Below are 22,036 nucleotides of genomic sequence, written 5' to 3'. Positions count from 1 at the left end.
TCATAATGAAATATTAGATTTAGGGTTTCTATTTATCCTCTAAATAAATGGGTAGAATCTAATACTTGTAAATCGACGGTAGAAACTAAATTTAAAAATTAATCGGTTTTCCAATGATTTTTGGTTCGGTTTTAGAGGTCAAACCAAACCAAAACCAACACTATCGGTTTCCCATTTTCTACACCGTAACCAATCCATTAGTAAATGGTTCGGTTTGGTTTCTTCCTAATTGTTCTGGTTTGGTCCGGTTCCAGCGGAAAACCGAAACCATGTTCAGCCCTACGCTAAACATTGGCCTCTACTTTTTCCCATTCACGCTATTATGCAGCTCAAGTAAAAATGCCGCGATCCCATCCTATGACTCGACCTTGTCACGCATAGCGTGCGCCCTAAACTCCTATTTTCCTCTTTACATTTCATTACCCTAAACGGACGTTAATTCGTCAATGAAAACTCCTTTCTCTTAAAATGGAACTTGAAGCGAAGAAATAAACCCTTTCTAACGCTCCATAATTATATTTTATTTAAGATTATCAGTAGATCATTTGATTTTCACTCTCAAAATTTTACTCCAATTAAACCTATCTCTCAATTTACTAATTATTCGAATCCCAAAGAAAATTTCCTCCCAATGGAGGATGCATTTGCCAGATCCGTTCCAGAGGTAGTAGATCTTGTTTCAGTTTTAGCTCAATCAATCTAATTCTTAATCCTGGATCACTGAGTTTTTTTGTACTGAAAATGTAGGTTTTGGAATTCTTTGGAGTTGATCCGAGTAAAGGTCTCACTGATTCTCAGGTATAGTTTTGTGATCTTAATATAGGTTTTCTTTGTGTTTGATACAATATTTAGGTCTCACTGTAGGTTTTCTTTTTGTTGTCAATGTAGGTGAAGGAGAATGCTAGAATTTATGGAAGTAACGGTAAGGTCAAGAACTTATAATTGTTTTCTTATTTCATACATGAATATTGGTTTTATTTTTTTGAGTCAGTTCGCAAATTAAACGTAGTTAGTGAATGTACAGTTAGCAAGTATAGGGATGCTGACACAATCAGTAGGCACGAAATGAGACTAAATTTAACAGCCATGGAATACCTGTTTAGCTTATTTTTTGTACAGTGCTAGTGGTTAATTGCATTTCCTAGTGATTCCTAAACATAACATTTTTCGAATGTCTTATGAACTCCAAACTATTTAGAACTAGCCAACTAGGATTTAAGCGGACTATTGTGCTGTGGATATGTGATGGGTATGCCCCTGCATCCATATGGATAGCTGAAGGTATAGCTAGGTTGAAAGTGGATTTAAATGGAATAGTGTGTTCTGGATATGGATAGCTTAAGGTATATTTATTTATGGCGACGTAAATATCAGGAATTAGGTAGCTAAACTGGAGGAATTTATGGGATGGGGGAGAATTATTGACCTATATGTAGTTTGTACATTAAGCTTCACCCCGTGATGGAACTTGGCGGTAGAGCAGATTAGCAAGTATGTCACATTGGATCTGGTCAGACGCACCTTAGGAAATGGCACTAATAACTGCATTTTCAGTAGTGTGTTTGTCGTCTTATGCCGTAAAGGAGATCAGTGACCATATGTTTTCTATTAAGATGTTCTGCGAGGCTCAATGTTAATATTGGTTATATGTAGTATGGGTCCAGGGTAGGTGATTAGCTGGTCGTAAGTGGCTCTGGTAACTTTGTATTCGGACTTCTACAAACTGTGGGTGCAGGGTAGGTGATTAGCTGGTTGTAAGTGTCTCTGGTAAGTTAGTGTTCAGACTTCTACAAACAAGTTACAAATAAGTATAGTCCAGCGTAGTTCTCATCGTTATGTATGGTTCTACCTGAACTGTCCTTTTAGAGGGTTTAAGTGTATCAGACATTAAAACCGACGCTTAGAGATTTTCTGCATATGTTGTTCATGTTTTTAGCTTTCATTAATATCTCCAGAGACCAGATCTGGCATTCAGTTGAAGTATACTTGTCTCCATTATCTGATTTGTTAAACTGCATTGGAAAAATTGCAAATGGAAGTTTCATGATCGAAGTCCCGCACTGGTGGAGATGTCATATGATCTATATCACTCTACATTCACTAAAGGTAAAGTTGGGATCACGAACAAAGAAGAAAAGAAAAACCAAAATGCCAATGAGACAAATTACTAGATCCAATAATGTTACATAAGAGATTCCGAAAAGGGTGTGGTTAGGCAATTGATTGGACATCTAAATCAAGTACAGGGATGCATTTATTTAGTACCATAATCTTATGTTTTCAGAAACCTGTCTTAAATTGTCAAAATTATGCTTTAGTTTCCATGAATCAGCAGCAGTTAGTTTCTAATTCAAGATTCAGCAATTAAATCACATTAATCTTCTATTCATAATATAATATTTGAACTGCAAATCTAATACCTTTTCTTTTCTCTCTTTGCATGCTTCCCTACAAGCAGTACTGCCTCAAGAGGAAAGTAAGTATTCACAATGTTCCTGCTTTTCCAATTGCTATGTTCCTTATTTTTGTATATTTTATCACCACTCCATTCACAAACTATATCTCTACCTCCACCCCCTACCATTCATTCAATATGTAGCTTTCACAATCTGTGGACATCTTCTATATAAGCCATCTTAACAAAATACAGATCTTGAATCATAGTAAGCCGCTTCATTTGGCCAAATGTGCATGTGGTGCACGTACTCTTGCCTTTGTCTTCTTTTTGGATTTTTGGAAACTATCTCACTGTGTCGCTTGTCTTTGCCTGTTTATTATTCAGGTACTCCATTTTGGAAGTTGGTCTTGAAGCAGTTTGATGATTTGCTTGTTAAAATACTGATCGCTGCTGCTATTGTTTCATTCATTCTGGCTTTGGTTGATGGAGAGACTGGCCTAACAGCATTTCTGGAACCTTCTGTAAGATTTAGAAACTCGTATCTATCTCTTGTCTGCAAGTCTGCTTCCCCTCTTTTCTCTGTTCAAAAACTCTACCATCACTTATTTTCTTTTCTTACGTGCACCTTTGCATTTGAGAAGCTGTGTGAGCTAGTCTGGAAACCTTTTTATCACTAGTACTACCCTGCCTGATTATGAGTAGCCGCTTCACTGGAAAACTTATGTGGTCAGACAGACTGTTTTACAAATGGGTTTGGGGTTTGGTGTTATCTTATAGGAGTCCAAGAATGATAACTTTTCTTGCTCCAGTTTCATCCATGTCTTGTTTATATGTGGAGTATAAGTCACCTTGACCTGGATAGGGTGGCTGGTGGTAGTGGTGTCTGTGTGGAGGACTGTTTAGTGGGCATGAATTGATGGAATTGGTTAATTTCCAGTATTTAGTGATAGTGGGTTACCGGAAGATGATGGGCTTGAAAGGTTAGAGCATGGAACAAAAGTGCAGAGGCAAAAATTGATCATTTAGTGAATCTTTTTGATAAGGTATCTTCTTTGGATTGGAGGAAAGGTCCAGCAGTTTCATGAAGTCTGTTAATTAGTGGAGCGAACTTATAGTCCCAGAAACTTGAGATATGAAAACATCAGTGGTAGAGAAACCCAAATGTGTTGAAAGAGTGAGATAATCAGTGTGCATCAAATGTAATTAAACAATGAGCTTGACTCATAGAAGTCGAGTTACCTCATTTGAAGTAGGTAATGCGTAGAGTAGGCTATGGGCTTTGTTGGTCGTGTACCATAGTTTATGTCCCTAGGATGTTGTGGATATTGATCCTTCCGCTGGTATATAGGGCTTTGTTTGACGTGCAGTGTATGCGATATAGTGTACCTAATGGTTCTGTTGACTTGATCGCGAAGTTATATATCTTAAAGGAACTGCATATTGTGCTGGTTCAGTCTTGATTTTATTCAAGTCTTTTTTAATCTTTTTAGACTTTGGTAAAGTGACGGGGTTATGTTTTGTATTTCTAAAGATGGTCCATCCGTCTCTTACTTCGGTTTTGGCACATGAACAGGTCATCTTGCTGATATTGGCTGCAAATGCAGCAGTTGGTGTGATTACGGAGACAAATGCTGAAAAAGCTCTTGAGGTACATCCTTCAGTCGACATATAAGACCAATAATCTGTACAACTGTAATACTTCCTTGTCATGCTGTTCTTTTACAGAGCATCTTACCTAACCTGCGGACGTAAGTCTAGTTAATAATCATCTCTAAATGTTAGATGATTATACATGATTATGACTTTAAGTTTGCCCTTTCCAAAGAAAAAAAGAGAGAGAGTAAAAAGCGGGATTTACAATAGATTCTTTGCTCCTCACTCAACTCCAAGAGCTCTCTTTTCCTTGTGGGGACCTTGGATGCAAAGTTACTGATATAGATAAGACGCTAAGATTTCTTATGCAGAAATGTTATAGTGTCCATCTTTTGTTCTTTGATGCGGTAAGTTAGCATTACTGTCTTATTCCGTTAAGGCAGCAGAGAAAACATGCTGTTTTCAGAAAGTGTGGTATTTTGTTATTTTCTGTTTCTCCTTTTTTAAAAAAAAAAAAAATCTTGTAGGTCCTAAAAACCCTTTCTTTTAGCCTGCGCTTTGTGTAGCTTAGTGTGTTTATCCCCATTGCAGGAGCTTCGAGCATACCAAGCTGATGTTGCAACGGTCCTACGAAATGGTAAGCATTCAGAACATCTCATTCTGGCTTTAACATGGCAACGAAGATTTTGTTTTCCTTTATATGTGAAACATACATGGGTCAACTGCATATGACGTATCCCACTTGAACTCCCCGCCATCTACCTTCACCTTATTTATAGGGATTGAAGGTGGAAGGCTGTACGTATTAGAGCTCAGTTAAAAATATACAAGTTTACTGATAGCTAAAGGGGTTTTGGAATTATTTGAATTAGCTGTTTCTTTTATATGAAAATCTTCATGAGGAGGGGTTCTTGATCACGGAACATTCAGGCTTCATCCTTCTTCATGTATGGGTGCAATACCCCTCATTTTATGTATAAGTAATTGCTCTTAGGTCTACAAATGGTATGATATGTTTCAGTACTCATATTGTTTCAAATACCTGCAGGTTGCTTCTCAATCCTACCTGCAACAGATCTTGTCCCAGGCGATATAGTTGAAATTAGTGGTATGTCAATGACTAAACTGAGAGGAAAATTATATTTTAGTATTTTACTGACACTCTGGTTTATTCTTTTTCTGTTGCCGCATTTTATATTGACTATATTGAGTTTTGCTATTTTTATCTTCGGTCAATAGTTGGATGCAAAGTTCCTGCAGACATGAGAATGATTGAAATGCTAAGCAATCAACTCCGTGTCGATCAGGCAATCCTTACTGGTATGTGATACATTTCTGTTTTTGAATAGCTGGCTTTTACTTATCATTGATACCTGACTTATATTCTGATTATAGAGTAATAGAATATACTGCTCATTGCTAATGCTGTTCAAATTTCGATGGTGAGAGTTTTGTTACCTGCTAACCGGTCTCAACTTATGTTAGTTTAAACTACTGACTACAAATATTAAATTTTCAAGACAAGGAACATCAAAACAGAACAAAAAAAAGTTTACGAGACATGTCATAAGTCAGCACTGACTATTGACTTAGTACAATACTGCCACAGCTGTGGAATGCTTGTAAGAATTCAAGTACAAGTACATGTATATTTGTATTTATTTTTGGCAAGAAAATTTTGGCTTGGTTGATCTGGGTTTCATCAAACTGGGATGTACACTACGGTTTTTAAGGAAAGAAACAACATCTAAGAACTGCTAAGGTTTAGCTACTGGGACAAAAAACTTATCATGATGGCTTATATAAGGAATCCGAAACAAATTCTTGAGATATTCAAGACTCTCACCTTGCATGGTGTGATTCATGATTAAGATATTACCAGTCCTACTATAAACCCAAACGAATAATATTTAATGAATCAATCACCCTTGACCTCAGCAGTTGACAAAAAGCTCTCCGAGACCAATTGAACTGGTTGACAGCTTGCTATTCAACTACGAGTTGCAAAGGTTTCATGTTACACACTTGTAATGGTGAATGGGTGTACATGTGCATTCTGGTTTGTGAAAGTTGGGAATATCTGTTCATGGATGCATCCTATGGCTGCTTGCTACCCCAGCATCGCTGTTCGTTAGTTCTGTCTCCAATTTTTTTTCTTACTGATGTATTATTGGTTGACGATGCTGAGTGCATCATCTGATGGTATTCATATTCTCTTACTGACATTGCCATATGATGACAGGTGAGAGCTGCTCTGTGGCTAAAGATCTTGAATCAACCGTGGCTACAAAAGCAGTGTACCAAGATAAGAAAAGCATTCTTTTCTCAGTAAGTATTAAAGAGCAAATTGCATTGTGCCGAGAAATGCGATTATTGTTTGCTGTAGCACATACATCTTTCAACTGACAATAGTAATTAGTCACCAACACATATGTTCTAACTTAGGTTGACTTCAGGGTACAATAGTGGTCTCTGGGAGAGCAAAAGCTGTTGTGGTTGGTGTTGGCTCCAACACCGCGATGGGTGGCATACGCGATGCAATGTTAAAGACAGAAGATGTGAGCATGCCTGTTTCTATTCCCCAAGGCCTTCTTTGTTTCGATTTCCTGTTTCCTCCTTCTAATGTTTTCTGTTTTTTTATATAAGTGATAAAGATTGAAGATCTAGTTAGTAATATTTGTACATCCGTATTTGTTTCCGGCATTAGGATTGTCGTATTTCAGCATCATTTGAAAGGATTTGTCAAATCCAGTCTCTGCCTCAACAGTTTAATCTTTGTTTCTTACTCTCAGCTTGTACATTTACATATTGCATGCATTTCTTCTCATTTAAAATGACGTTAGGGTTATATGTTCTTTGTTGCAGGCAGCAACTCCATTAAAAAAGAAGCTCGATGAATTTGGTACTTTTTTGGCCAAGGTGATTCCCAGTTGTCTGCCTTCATGTTCTTTTAATTTCTTCATGCAGATCCAGTAGTTAGGTTTGAATTGCATGCCTATCCATCTTTATACACTTCTTCCGACGAAAAAAGTAAGATCCACATTTACTTATTAAAGGAAGAAAAAGGCGATGTTGTACTATCCATACCACATTTACTTATTGGTACTGTGCTAGCATGTAGGTGGAAGCTTGTGAACTGAACCAATCTATTTGTAGTGGTTGCAAAAGACAGAGCTAGGTTTAATTTTTAAAGCAGTTACTGCAATTTGGAAGAAGCTTCTAGAGCTTAGGGAATTATTTAAGGTATGTTCAGAGGATTAAGGTTATGTTTAGTGGTCGAAAAGTTCGAAGATATTTTGACCATGCCAAACAATCTATTTTCTCTTTTCTACCACGGGAAAAAGGTTGATCAGATTTGGGGCTACCTAGTGATACATCCAAGAGTGCTAATAAGTGCCCAGAATGCTTTGCCAGATCTTTGCTCTGATGTAATCTATTGCATCATTTGCATTATTTAAGATATTTTTATTTGTGTTTCTCTAGCCATTTATGTATCTTCAGTATGTATGAGCTCACCTTTCATATCCAGGTTATTGCAGGAATTTGTGTCCTGGTATGGATTGTAAACATTGGACATTTTCGTGATCCTGCTCATGGTGGTTTCCTCCGAGGTGCAATTCATTACTTTAAGGTATTCCTCGAGGGAAAAATCCATAAGTTCTGTTTATCTACCTTCATTTTAACCTATGGAGATATAAAGCTAGTGGATGAAGCAGAGCACTTCACTCTTACTTTTAATTATTATCCATATCCTGTTGAAGGTTTCAATCCTTCCGCCTTTAACCTTTTTTTTTTTAACTGTGTAAGCTTTCGAGGCTGATATCTGCATGCCCTGAGAAATAGCTTGTCATGATTTTCTGATTGTTGATACTACCACTAAGTGTTTTTTCCCCTACCAGTCTTTATTCTCCCCATAAATACATTGTTTTGTCTAGTATACTTTCTGTTGATAAATGTTGTTGTGTTTATTAACCAAGAGGATTGTTTATACTGGTCCTACTTGACCTCTGTTAATATGTTTATTTTTCGTTGAAGTTGCTTGATTATGTCATGTCTCTGTAGATTGCCGTTGCTCTTGCTGTTGCAGCAATTCCAGAAGGTCTTCCAGCTGTCGTTACAACGTGAGTGCTTTAACTAATTTTCATACTATTGTTTGTGAGCACTTCCTCGTAAATCAGTAGCTAGTGTTTCTGCATTCGCTTCTTCGATGCTTACAAAGATGATCATATTTTTCAGTTATGGTTTATTCTGTTAATGATATTGTTAGCTGATAATATATCATTATAAACCATATTTGGTTTTACTATGTTGCGTTATCATTGATTACCCCCTTACTTATTCTATTAGAGCTTTCTGTTTGTGCTTAGTCTGGTATGTTTTTCAAGTGACTCAAGTCCGTGTGACAGCTTAATTCCTTTGCTATACATTCTAGTAGCGCGCTTAATCTTTTACCCCGTTCTATTTCTAGGTGTTTGTCTCTTGGCACAAAAAGGATGGCGCGGTTGAACGCTATTGTAAGGTCTTTACCTTCGGTAGAGACCTTAGGATGCACAACAGTGATCTGCAGTGACAAGACTGGGACTCTAACAACCAACATGATGTCTGTATCAAAGGTGATAAGAAATTTCTAAAATCTGGATTCTGTATATTTTAGTTGTTGTTTTTGTAATTGAGAACTATTCAGTTGACTTGATCCCCTTCCTTTCTCAAATGCATTAAGTTTATTTCCCTAAATGTATTCATACTAACATAATTAGCTATGTACATCTTTAATGCCCCCTAATATTTATAAAAGTGACTGTTCTTTTTCTCTTTGCTTGACTGAATCTTCCGCCAGGAGCTGTTTTAGTAATATTATTTTTTGTTTGACAATTTTTTTTTATAGCTTAGGATCTCATGTATTGATATGCATGCTTCCTTCTGAAAGAAAGTATTTAATCTGGCATGACTAACCATGTGTGTACTTATTGCTACACAGATTTGTGTTGCCCATTCAGTCCGCCATGGTCCCATTACTGCCGAATATTGTGTTAGCGGGTCAACTTATGCTCCAGAAGGTGTAATTTCTGACAATGCCGGGACGCAGGTATTCTTTTCCTCTTGTCTTAGTTGATCAGTTTCTCATATGTGTGTGATATGTTGAACTAGCATAGGACTTTGTCACTAAGTTCACTATTAAGGAAAGCTGTCTTTATGGGTAAATAGAGATGCATGCTTGTTCAAGTTACTTCTCTAGGGTAGTCTACATATTTCATAGTGTTATTTCGTCTGCCTGTATTACAATGTCAATTCACCATCTTAAATGATGTATAACATAAAATATTCTAGGGTGTTAAGGTACTCTATGTAAAGGGACTTTAATTAGTTTAATTATTCTGCTCGAGACACTTAATTTTCCTTAATTTTCATGGCTTTTCCTTTTGTTTTTGACCTTTTAAGCTTGTATTGGTGTTTTTTAACCTTGCATCTGTTGATATCTATATTTTTGGGTCATCTAACTTTGCAATGTATGCTTAAATTTTTTGCTGGTCGAATACAGCTTGATTTTCCATCCCAATCCCCCTGCCTTCTTCACATCGCAATGTGTTCAGCCCTTTGCAACGAGTCAACCTTACAATACAACCCGGACAAGGCAAAGTATGAAAAAATTGGCGAGTCAACTGAAGTGGCCCTTCGTGTGCTAGCTGAAAAGGTTTATATGATTCCTTACGTATATGATATACTTGGGTTCTGATTCTGCAGATCTAGTTTAGGCTTCTGCTTAAACTTTGGTAAATGGAAGTATTACATTCAGTAAGCTCAGCAGTTCTTTTAATTATTGTTCATCAGATTGGTATTCCTGGTTTTGATTCTATGCCCTCAGCCCTCAGTATGCTGAGTAACCATGAACGCGCATCTTACTGTAACCATTACTGGGAGAATGAATTTAAAAAGGTGAGGATTTCACTTCTCTAGATCTTATTTTCTATTTCGCTAGTAGTATGTTTAAATGAAAAAGATAATTACATATTCAGATTTCGCTTTGTATAGTGAATTTGTGAAATTTTAGCTCCCTCCTTTACAAAGAGTTGTTCAGTTATCTTCTGGTTAATTTGTATCATGCAATCGCCGATCTATGAAGCAGTGGTTTTGATATATGGCTATCATTTTGAATGTTCCTCCCGAGTTTTCAGAAGTCAGGTCTTTTAAGTGTCTGCTATTTAGACTCTTTATAGTGCCGCGACTCCCGAGGTTGCGAGTGCTCCCAAATCCCAATGCAAGTGAGCCGAAAATTAAAAAAATATAAAAAGGAGGAAATGTTTTAGGAAGGTCTTTTTTCCCATCTTGGTCATGCTTCCGATGAGTCAATGGCTCAAAGCGGGCAGTATAACCCCCACCCCCACCCCCACCCATGTTTATTTTTTATTTTTTACTTTGATGGAGAAAGGTAGTAATTACTAAATTTATCTGGCTTTTTCAATCATAATGCTAAAGTAGAGCCAGGAAACAGTAAAAGGTTATGAAGTTAGATGATGTCATGTGTATTACATACACGTTATAAGCTGTTTGTTTCTAGGTGTATCACAACAAGTAGGGAGCTCATTTTGTTTTTTTCAGAACATTATTTTGTTCTTTGATCATGAGTGTAACTTACTCTTATGCAGGTTTCTGTTTTAGATTTTTCCCGTGATCGTAAAATGATGAGTGCCCTATGCAGTCTAAAGCAACAGGGTATTTTATTTTCAAAAGGTGCCCCTGAAAGTATAATTTTAAGGTGCACAAGTATTCTGTGCAATGACGACGGTTCTATAGCTCCATTAACTTCAGATATGCAAGCTGAATTGGAAGCTAGGTTTAAAAGGTTGTCTTCCTTTCCTGTGATTTTGTTTGACATCCATGTTCTAATGAATCTTATGTTTTTCATGCTATGATGTGCATGAGTCTGATTGTAATGCATTTCATTTGGTGAGGACTTGTACAGATTTGTGCAGGCTGCTCATGTATTATTACTCACACTGAAATAATACATTGATACCCTCATGCTCATATCACTGCAAAGATACATTAGCTTTTTAACCTTTTTGCTTGTATTCAAATGTAGGATAATGCTTAGATACCCTTATGCTCGTATTGTTTGAAACATTAGTTTTAACTTTTATGCTTGTCTTGGAATGTAGAGATGGTACATTATCTTCAGCCTTTTGGGCAATATAGTTTATTTATTATGCGAATTAAAACTGAAATTATCACGGGGTATTCATGCATTTCTGTGATCCTTCCGTTCAATTTCCCCTTTTTATTTTCTTTCAAAAGAATTCATGAGTTGTTGCCTTTATTTGTTCCCTTCATCCAGTAGAGGTTGGACTTTCGATCAAAAACTATAAACTACCGCTTCTGCACCGTTTTTTTTTTTTTTTTCTTGGGAACAGTCAGCGTGGGCACTTGAACCACAGATCTCAAGTATGAAAATTAGTCTCCTGGCCAGCTGACCATTGCTAATTGAAACTACATGATGATTTCTATGTTGTTAAATTCGTAAGTTTGTGCAATTCCCTAGGATACGGCACTATTTGCAGGACTTCTTGTCATATAATATCTGGATTCTGAAAAAGCTGGTTTTTGCATGAAGGATCACTATCTACAAGCCTACAAAATCCTAGCTTCTCCCTATGCTGCCTTCAACATCTTTTTTACACTTTGACAAGTGTGCATGTCCATGCACCTACATGTTTCTGGCTTATTTTGTCTATATATGGTCCTCTTACATAAATCAGAGCCCTGTTTTCCTGCTAGCTAATTTTAAGTATATAATCTGGTCAGTTTTGCAGGGAAAGAGACTCTCAGATGTTTGGCTTTAGCTATGAAAAGGATGCCAGTTGGCCAGCAGACTCTCTCATTTGATGATGAGAAGGACCTTACATTCATTGGATTGGTAGGTGATATTTGATGAAGGCTCATCATCCTGTGAAAGTTAGGATTTTTCATATTCCAGATAAGATTCTTCATTTGACTTGCATGCAATGTTTCTTTTTTTATTTTGTTTAATTAAACATTGCTCAAGTAATCAAGAATGTCAGAACCCGGCACACATTTTGGATCTTCTCACTGTATGCTTCTCCTCTATTATATAAGATGAATCATAAGTCCATGAAGAACCCAAGTTAGTCAGGCGACTTTCTGTCTTTAAGTTGTATTATCAGTCACTGTTATACAAGGACCATTTGCATATTTCACTATTACTTATTTAGCTTAGTGTGTATGTTTTAGGGTTTCGAATGATGTCATAACCAATTTTCTTTAAGCACTTCAGGATATATATTTTACCATCGTTACTTTGTCCTGAGTTTGACATGTGCTACACTGAAATCTTGCCCATTTTTTCTTGTAAGGTTGGAATGCTTGATCCACCAAGGGATGAAGTAAGAAATGCAATGCTTTCATGTATAACTGCTGGTATACGTGTTATTGTTGTTACTGGGGACAACAAGGTATGGAAAGATCAGTATCCTCATACCTCCTCTTTGTTTTTCTTGGATCTGTTCTCACATATTCTGATTCCTTATGTGATGATAATTGCAGTCCACTGCAGAATCTTTGTGCCGCCAAATAGGGGCTTTTGACCACTTGGACGATTTTGCTTCCCGTTCATATACTGCTTCCGAATTTGAAGACCTCCCAGCCCTACAGAAAACGATGGCATTACAACGCATGGTGTTATTTACCAGGTATTCTCTTTGACTTTTGTTTCAAACATTTTCTTGTGTTATTGTGCCAATTTGTTAAGGATATTATTCCATTTTTATGTTTACACTTCTTGTGTTTTAATGTGATATACCCCTCAAATTTATAGGGTTGAACCATCTCATAAAAAGATGCTCGTTGAAGCCCTGCAGCACCAAAGTGAAGTGGTAAGTTTTCTACTTCTGCCTGAGAATAACTACGATGGAACAGTTTATACAAGGTCCCGTTACTTTTTCTTTAGAAATAAAAAACTAGGTCTCATATGCAAGTTTCCACATGGAATTGGAGATCATGGTCATGAGACTTGGAATTTTTGTCGAGGGGCAGAAATTGGAGTTGAGGCACCCAAAACAATTGGGAAGCTGCTTCAGTCACCAGGGATAGGTTGAAAAGATCCTTCTATATAACCAAGATTTTTTTTTTTTTCCATTTATAATTCCCTGATAGCCCATGTAGAATAATCTAGCTCATAAGTCTCGATCCGTCGTTAACTATGAGGAATGCAAACACATCAACCAACTTAGACAACTTCACCTTCTTATGTACCTAAGTCGGTTACAGCTACCTATACAATAGGAAATCTCGAACTTTTGTGGTGATAATATCCAACCCAAGCCATATTTTAATTCCATCCATGTTCATGATGGCATCATCACGCCTCCTTCACCTGAACACTGAACCCATTCACATCATTATCTCTGCTTGTGTCTGGTATGCATGACTATGTACAATGCATTGCAATACTGAAGCCGTTACATTCTTGCTACTTTATGTGATGAAGTAGTCTTGCTTAACTATATGTGCCTTTATTTTTCTTCACATTTGTATATTTGTGCTTCAAGGTTGCAATGACCGGTGATGGTGTCAACGATGCGCCTGCACTGAAAAAGGCAGACATTGGGATTGCCATGGGATCAGGAACAGCTGTTGCAAAGGTATTGCCTGTTAATTCCCTTTTCTATTTTATTTTCTTGCAAATCTGTTTTGGAACGTGGAGTGGTAAAAAGCTTCATTTACTTTCTTACTATATACGGGTGGGTGAGGCCCTTTTTCTTCGTTACCACATTGTCTAATTAAAAATGAAAAGGTGTTCGAGTGCCAATTATTTTTTACATTATTGTTTTTGAACTAACCAAGGGTTTGTTACTGTTATGGCTGACCTCCGCGTTATATTGGTTGTTAACTGAATTGTATATCAGCATTTAAACTGCGTTGGTTGTCCAAGATTGATTAGTTTACTTTTAAGTCAAGTTATTTACTCGATACATTAACTTCAATTAAAGAATGCTGATCAAGTAATATAGATGATTCGAACTATGCTGCAGTATGTGTTCAAACAAATCTGTTAACTGAGATAAATACCACCTCCATCCCATTTAAGTGTCCCATTTTCTGTCCCATAAATTTGGCCCTGTTAATTAGTCAACTAGGTACTTCTTTTTACAAAAACCTAAGACTACCTTGTTTTGGATGAGTTATCCATCACATTCATTTGTTGATTTTTTGAATGAGGATTGAAGTGGAAAAAGGGATCACTAAAAGTTGTGGCAAGCCATTACAACCTTGCTTCTTAAATCGTGTATTATGACAAGGGGAACCCGAAATGGGTTAGAGGTAGTTGTAAGTTAGTTAGTCCCCAATTCTTTCTTTTAGCCATATCTTATAAAATAGGAAAACTGGGATTTTGACTGGTCAGGTTTGTAGGGAGGTATTTTTTCACCCTCATTAGCTTATGTATACAGTAGTGTACGCATTTCCATGACGTTGCTAAACATACATACTGAGGTTGCATTGCAGCAATCCAGCAAGCTAAACTCAGTCAGGAATGCAAGAAATCTGTGAAATGTGGGTCAACCCCTGGCTATTTCTTTTCCTTCAAAGCTAGACAGGCATATATTTTTATCTTAAGTAGCCTCATACTTCAGTTAGCACTTGAGAAAAATCAAAAGTAAGAATAAAGATAATGTAAGTTGGCCGTTCTTTTTTGCTTCTACTAATGTTGTGTACTTGTTCATCTTTTTGGAGTTAGCTTTGGGATCATGCTCATCTCGATGTGATATATGCGTAATTTTTGCTTTTGTATTACACACCTGTTTTAATAATGAATGGTGCAGTATCCTGGATTTGGATGGAGATATTTCTTGGTTCCCACAAAATTATAGACACTGTGTCTGGAAATAACACATGTGATGTTGTTTCAAATTTCAGAGTGCTTCAGATATGGTGTTGGCTGATGACAATTTTGCTTCAGTTGTTGCGGTACATTGCTGTTTGCTGATTTCCTTTTCACTTTCCAATTTCGGTTGAATTATCACGATCACAGTCATAATCAGTTGTAGTTCTGTGCAGGCTGTTGCAGAAGGAAGGGCCATATATAACAACACAAAACAGTTCATTAGATACATGATCTCTTCAAATATTGGTGAAGTAGTTTGTATTTTTGTTGCTGCTGTACTTGGAATCCCAGAAACCCTTGTCCCGGTACGCCCTTTGCTTTGACATTGTTTTATGTTATTGCTTTTAGCAGATTTGTTGGTGATTTGTAAATCCCCTGGCTAGTTATTTAAAAGGAAATAACATATGTGTCCGCAATGAGTATCAGATTGTAGTGGCAGTTCTCGCCACTTTGTTTCATATTTCAAACTATGTATTGATGTGATTATTCTGATCCATGTTAACTACAGTATGAGAGAATTTGGTTGCTAGAAATATAACCTCTGAATCAGAGGATCCTTATTAAAAGAGAGGTTGTGCATGTTACGTATTTATGTGCACGTGGAATTCTAGAATGGGGTATAGACATTTCTTATTTTGTTTGCTGTTAATACTTCCTTAACTAGACATTTTGCGTATCATGGAGTCCTTAAGCTGGATAGTTTAGATCTTAAGCATTAGCATCAGCTTAATGCTTGAAAAGAGACCTCCCTCAGTCCTGTAGTTTAACGTTCGAAACATTTTATTGACTAACACTAGGCATGTTATGGCTCATCCTTCCGCATATCATGTCCAGTAGTTTACACCTCAAAACTTTGTTTGCTTCTCTGAGCCCTTGCCAGTATATCTTGTTTAATTGAGATTGACCAAACTGAAACGTGGTCTCATTTAGTTTCTTTTACCTCTATTTCGTACCATTTTAATTTTTGTTATGACAGATAGTCAAAAGATATTTTTCTTAGTTTTATGGAATAGGCAAATGTTGGGAAATTTTTGGGAATGAGTGTTCTGCGGGAGCATCCTATACTCCTTGGATAGTTCTGTTCTTTGTTGTGGATATAGCAGACCCTTGCTGGTAGTTTTGACACTACACAGTGACACAGCTGTAGACAAATTTCAAACTTCCTAGTTTAAACGGGTTTTAACACTGGCCTATAAAACCTCTCTTAAATGTGATTAAAATACTAGTTATCTAGGTGATTCCATGGCCCTGAAGTTCTTGGAAGACGCTGTTATTCGAATTATGTATCTTATAATCGAGCTTTTCACAGTTATGGTGTACTGCTCTCTTTTAAAGTTGGCAAATGAAAACGAGTGGGCTTGCAGTATGTGTATCTTCCAATTTTTCTTGCAGTATGTTTATCTTCTAATTTTTAATTCCAGGTACAACTGCTTTGGGTCAATCTGGTTACTGACGGATTACCTGCTACTGCTATTGGTTTCAATAAGCAAGACTCAGATGTGATGAAGTCTAAACCCCGCAAGGTATTTACTTTTCCTGAAGTCATGATTAGTTGCCAGTTATGCTCTTTTTGGTGATTATATGATGCAGGAGCATAATAAGCTATCTTTAGAACGTTTTTAGTTTAGGAATGATTTGCAAGTTGATGATTATATCAAGTTCTTTATTAACTACTCAATCCTTATAAATGCTCTAATTTTTTTTTCTGGTCTTTTTTTCTTCTTATATTTTTCTGAAGTTTTCTACTTCTGAGATGGAGAATATAGTGATAGCCTTCTTATCTCTTCCACTAGACTGCCTTTTGTACTCTGTATAGAAGGAAAAGAACAAGAGCATCCTCATGGAGCTCAATACATTTAAACACTGTTTTTGTTACCGTATCATTTAGAGCATGTATGGATTTTAATTACAACTGCGAGCTTTAATATTATTCAATTTCACCTGCAGGTTAATGAAGCTGTTGTGAGTGGGTGGTTATTTTTCCGTTATCTGGTAATTGGAGGTAAGCACACTACGGACACAATTTTCTTGGATATTTGGGTCTTTCTGATTTTTATCTTCTTATTAAGACTTATTTGAATTTGACTGACTTGGTTACAAGTCACCTTGTTGTCCTGCTGTCCACTATAACCCTGTAATGCTTATTGCAAGACCTTCAGAGTTTATGCTAGCTACCCTTTGATAATCATATATAAAATAAAGGCACATGAAGTGTTTTAAAATGTGAAGTATGGGGTGTAGAAATAGGAGCACTTAAGGTGTAGAACGATGGGGTCTGAGATAACCGAATAAAATGAGGGGTTGAATTGGAAAAAGATTAACATAGATCATGATTAGTCATCATTTTTCTTGCCATGTATCGAAAACGGATAGACCCTAATAGCAAACAAAAATGGGGATAACTCTGAATTGCAAATTCGTGATAGGGGCCAAGTCAAATAGCCCCCAATTAATGGATTTCTCATGTTTTCAGGAAAACAAAAATCCCATTTATATTCTACATGGTATGATGATATTTAATTCTTAATTATCCCATAGACAGTTTTGTGGTTTCCTAGTAAAAATAATTTGTGTTTGGCTGTTTGCTGACGTTGAACTTTAAATTGAGCTCTCTGCTCGACATGCCACATCACATCCGTCATGCACAAGTTAGGTTTTGTTTTGTCAATAACAAGTACTTCACTGTGTTTTTTACTTGAATATCGATCCGTATCTAATCACTGAAGCCCTTTTTTTTCTTATGATCCATATTAAAATGAATATTTATCCCATTGTTCAGCTTATGTTGGCCTTGCGACAGTAGCTGGATTCATTTGGTGGTTTGTTTATTCAGAGAGTGGACCCAGACTCCCTTACTATGAATTGGTGAGTTATTGTCCATTATCAGTTTTTTATTTGACTGCTCTTTTGGAGAGTGGCCCCAGACTCCCATTTCGTTCATGTGGAGACGCTTATTAGTTCTTTCTACTACAATCTCAGGTCAATTTTGATACTTGTTCAACAAGGGAAACGACATACTCATGCAATATATTTACTGATCGCCACGCATCTACTGTGTCAATGACTGTACTAGTCGTTGTTGAAATGTTCAATGCTTTGAACAACCTTAGCGAAAATCAATCTCTACTGTAAGCACCTTATCATATGCAATTTTACATCTTTTACTTGCATGGTGTTTCTCTGTCTCTAATTCCTTGAAAACATTCGCAAATCTTATTTACTTAATTTTTTTTAAGTACTACCATTAGATCATTGCTAACAAAGAAGTACTACTACCTCTTGAATGAATGCGTGGGTATCTTTTCCACGTATATTCAGGTTTCTGATTATTATGCAGTAACTCAGCTAGGAAGGGAGAAATCAATTTCATCTTATAATTACGCGAATTACCTAAATTTAGGTCAAAACCCTCAATAACAAGCACAAGCATAAGCATTTCACTGAAAAGACTATACTACATCTAAATAAGGTGGAACTAACTTGAATCATCACTGGACACTATACTAAGTGTTGTAATGTAATTTTTGCAATGACAGTACTTGTTCTAAGCGAATTAGATATCTTTCTATGGTGGTTATTAAATTAATTTTAGTATTCTATCCATTCTAAAAGTACTTTCTAGGGCTTCAGTGGGTGCCATTGTTTCATAGATTAGTTAAGGCTAGTCCTGTATCATGCAAAGCTTTACAGCATAACTGACTCATTGATGTTACTATTATGTATTTCAAGTGTAATACCTCCTTGGAGTAATATGTGGCTTGTGGGATCAATTATTCTGACCATGATCCTTCACATACTCATCTTGTATGTGCCACCTCTTTCCGTTCTTTTCTCTGTAAGTGATCCGTCTCTCTCTTTTATTTGTTAATGGGTTCTTACTTATTTCCAGATCTTTTTCTTCTATATGAGAGTTTATAAATAACTGTGTTACCGCTGCCGAGCAGGTGAAACCATTATCATGGGGTGACTGGACTGCCATTCTATATCTTTCTTTTCCTGTTAGTATCTTTTCCTTCATTTCTTGCTTCACACAATTTCTTGATTATGATGCTTCAAAGTGGGGTTTTGATTTCATTTATGTCTAAAATGTTGCTTTACTTTTGTTTTGTCCACTTCAGTTTTATGTTCGAATATATGTTAAAATTGCTGTGTCCTATTTTATTTTTCTCTGCTGTAGGTTATACTTATTGATGAGGTGCTAAAGTATTTCTCAAGAAATCCCCGAGGTAATGTTGTCTATTGTATTTGATTTTGCAAGGCATTGTTTTCAACAATCTGTGTTGTATCACACATTCTGATCATGTATTGTGTAAAACATCTACTCCAACCAAAACCATGTGCCTGCACAAATATCGGTGATCATCTTTTTTGGTTTCCTACTGAATATCCGCATGTGTCTGGTTGTCTCTTTTCTTCATGGTTGCAGGTATAAGGTTAAATCTTAGATGGAGGAGATCTGACTTGCTTCCGAAAAGAGAAGTTCGGGACAAGTAAAGGGTTGCAGACATATTTTTGGGTACACTATACATAGATTCATGTTGTTGTAAACAAATTAATTTAATTAGGAAACTGGGTGGGGGGAGTACTTTCCCCCTTCTTTTAGGATACGCATTATGTCACCCTGGTATTGGCTGCAGATGTGAACTTTCAGTCTCTCGTGTCAGTTATAGTGAAATCAATATCATTTTATTTGGTTTTGATCTTAATGTAATTGATATTTAAATTCAATATGAAGTTTTGGTTCAATGTGTTATTAGAAATTTTGATTTTGGTCCATTGCCCTATTGCCTGGCGTATTGGGGAGATTTTTCTTGCAACAGTGGTATTAAATGGGCAACTCCTTGGTGATTACACTCCTGAATGGTTGAATCTTAACTTAAAGGATATATAGTAGGTCGTAAAGCAGCAGTTTGAAGGTCAGTTTGTGTTTGTTTTTTTTTTTTGTGGTCTTTGCTGTTTTGCTGGCTATCACTGTTATGTGTGATAACCAGAGATGGATAAATGTTGGATAAAGGTCGACGAAAGCAAGATTGACTCGTAGTTTTCATGGTTTTCAGTTTTGCGTCTTTTATAGGCGTCAAAGATTTCAGTACTATAATGGCACCCATTACAGAAAGCTGGTCGCCTTGTTCAGAAAATACTCAAACCAATAAACTTTCAAAGGGAAAGGAGAAACATCTACAGAAACCTGATAAAAATTAAACTTAAACTCAAATATAAACACTAAAAAAAACTGAAGAAGGAATCATTAGCGATACTGTAATGTTTCTTCATATCTAAGAATGAAGAGTCGGACTTCTTAGGGTGCAGGGAAGAAGATTTCAGCATTAAGCCTCTTGGAACGGAAATGCTTCTCAGCCTCAGGTGAAACATTGAAAGACGCCTCGAGAACCTGTGGGTTCAATGCCTTCCAGACTGATGTCCTTCCTGCCAAGTGGCAGAAGATCGGGTTTGGAGTAGTAATGATGGAAAACCAATCCATGCCCTCCCCATCAGCAATCTTCGAGACAACGAAAAACCTAGGAACGATGAACAAATCACCAGCCTTGACTCTTAATTCAAGTTTACGCTTGCCATCAACACCAACAATCTGAGCACGACCACTTCCCCTAACAATGTATGTCACCTGGTAAGCTGAATCACAAGAGAATCCTGGGGAGCACATTGATCCTGCATCGATCCTGACGAGATCAGCACCCAGTCCAACCTGTTCAACCAAAGGCAAGTTCTTGGTATTCAAGACAACGACACGGCCGCCGTTCTTAATATCAACATCTAAAGGTGCTTCCAAGCAGTTCAACGCCATGCCTTCTCTATCTGCCTCGCTAGGCTCAGGCATCTGGAAACCATCTTTCACCTTAATAATTCCGCTGCTCTTCTGGCTCCCAACAAGCTCCTTAACCTTGTCTTCTTCCAAATCCCAAGCTCGACCAACAAATTCAGGAGTAAATCCAGTGAAAATACCATTAGCACCGGTTAGAGCGAATTCGGTGAACTCACCAGCTTTGTGACCCTTTGAGGTATCGCCCATGAAGAGAACAACAAGTTCAGTATCCTCTTTGTTGAACCACCATGTGACAACTCCAAAGGGTAGGGCAATTGCATCACCCTCTTTGACTGCAATCACCTTCTCCTTTTCAGATTCATAAAGGATGATACCAGCAGTACCACTTCCTTGAAGAACGTAAGCAACCTTGGCAGAATCAGAGTAGCTAGGCATAGCTAAACCATTCTTCTGAAGAGCAATCTTGGAAGCACCAATGTTACCTTCTTTAAGCATCGGAAGATCAGATGGCGACCATGAGAAATATGATCCACCATCACTTCCATAAACAGACTTTGATGATCTGGGTGTCAAATCAATCTCCATTATATCTCTCTAAGAATAATAATATCAAAAAATAAATAAATCAAAGAATAAGAAGAATAGGGTAAGGATTACAAAGATAATATGACTTTGTGAGACTGTGAACGGAAAGATGGGTTGGTGATGTATTTATAGGCTTACAAAGATACATAGATAAGGATTAGGATTAACAACTTAATCCGAAAAGAAAACTGTTTTTACTATTATTAACCGACTATTGCAATGAAATTGGATAACAATAAGGAAAAGAGTTTTGGTATATTTGGGAAAAAAGAGTTTTAGAACAAGAATTTCGGAATTAAAAACCACCGACTTCGCGGTGATAAGGCCAAAAGGCATAGCCTAGCAAGACACTTTTGCCTAGCCTAATTGATCACCAAAACCGGTCCCTGAACGCGGCTGATCATGCAGAGACGTCTTATGGACTAGGCTAGCTAGGCTGTTACCCAGAGCCTCAATTCGGTGAGGCCCATTATTTTTTTTATTTTTTATTTTTTTTTTTATTTAGTGAAGAAGAAATTTATTAATCATCATCAAAAGAAAGGAGTTTACAAGAATTGAATGGGAGTCTCGTAACAAGCTGAGTTCCGTTTCCTTTTTGAACGACGACACCTAACTTATGGAAAAGAAAATCTCCTATCTTGACATTCGCATCATGACTGGCCATGTAATTACGTAGTCTTTTCAAAAAACTACCGTGTCACTGCCCAACTCCCCCAAGGTGGTGAAAGCAAGGACACCAAAGCCGAAACATTGAGCAGAACACTTTTCGAGATATTTA

The 22,036-nt window shown here is 36.9% G+C and overlaps 2 protein-coding genes across 2 annotated transcripts; one reads left to right on the top strand and one right to left on the bottom strand.

The window, feature by feature from the left end:
- The first annotated feature begins 404 nt into the window (after positions 1–404).
- LOC113288517 (calcium-transporting ATPase 3, endoplasmic reticulum-type-like) lies at positions 405–19,664 on the top strand. The gene is made up of 34 exons (XM_026537586.1): positions 405–664; positions 748–798; positions 889–922; positions 2,459–2,476; positions 2,783–2,919; positions 3,972–4,046; positions 4,583–4,628; positions 5,040–5,099; positions 5,231–5,311; positions 6,234–6,319; positions 6,448–6,549; positions 6,857–6,910; positions 7,521–7,622; positions 8,054–8,112; positions 8,460–8,604; positions 8,970–9,077; positions 9,531–9,683; positions 9,821–9,925; positions 10,636–10,832; positions 11,792–11,903; positions 12,361–12,459; positions 12,551–12,696; positions 12,822–12,879; positions 13,555–13,647; positions 14,921–14,971; positions 15,062–15,193; positions 16,310–16,411; positions 16,836–16,890; positions 17,668–17,753; positions 17,868–18,016; positions 18,618–18,723; positions 18,833–18,886; positions 19,066–19,114; positions 19,315–19,664. Exons 1-34 carry the CDS (start codon positions 632–634, stop codon positions 19,380–19,382), a joined length of 3,006 nt encoding a protein of 1,001 aa, XP_026393371.1. The 5' UTR covers positions 405–631; the 3' UTR covers positions 19,383–19,664.
- A 362-nt stretch (positions 19,665–20,026) lies between these two features.
- On the bottom strand, positions 20,027–21,407 carry LOC113285941 (glutelin type-D 1-like). The gene has a single exon (XM_026534676.1). It carries the CDS (start codon positions 21,256–21,258, stop codon positions 20,188–20,190), a length of 1,071 nt encoding a protein of 356 aa, XP_026390461.1. The 5' UTR covers positions 21,259–21,407; the 3' UTR covers positions 20,027–20,187.
- Between the last annotated feature and the right edge of the window lie 629 nt (positions 21,408–22,036).

Source organism: Papaver somniferum, chromosome 6 (assembly GCF_003573695.1).
Source record: "Papaver somniferum cultivar HN1 chromosome 6, ASM357369v1, whole genome shotgun sequence".
Classification (NCBI taxonomy): domain Eukaryota; kingdom Viridiplantae; phylum Streptophyta; class Magnoliopsida; order Ranunculales; family Papaveraceae; genus Papaver; species Papaver somniferum.
Note: the sequence above shows the minus strand (reverse complement) of the source record. Positions and strands in the feature narration are given on the sequence as shown.

What these genes read in the sequence shown, in the direction of transcription:
- LOC113288517 (XM_026537586.1), top strand. Translation starts at nt 632, where the DNA reads ATGGAGGATGCATTTGCCAGATCCGTTCCAGAG. An exon ending in TTGGAAGCTAGGTTTAAAAG is followed by an intron (nt 10,833 to 11,791) that starts GTTGTCTTCCTT and finishes TAATCTGGTCAG; the next exon opens with TTTTGCAGGGAAAGAGACTC. An exon ending in TCCCAGAAACCCTTGTCCCG is followed by an intron (nt 15,194 to 16,309) that starts GTACGCCCTTTG and finishes TTTTAATTCCAG; the next exon opens with GTACAACTGCTTTGGGTCAA.
- LOC113285941 (XM_026534676.1), bottom strand. Translation starts at nt 21,258, where the DNA reads ATGGAGATTGATTTGACACCCAGATCATCAAAGTCTGTTTATGGAAGT.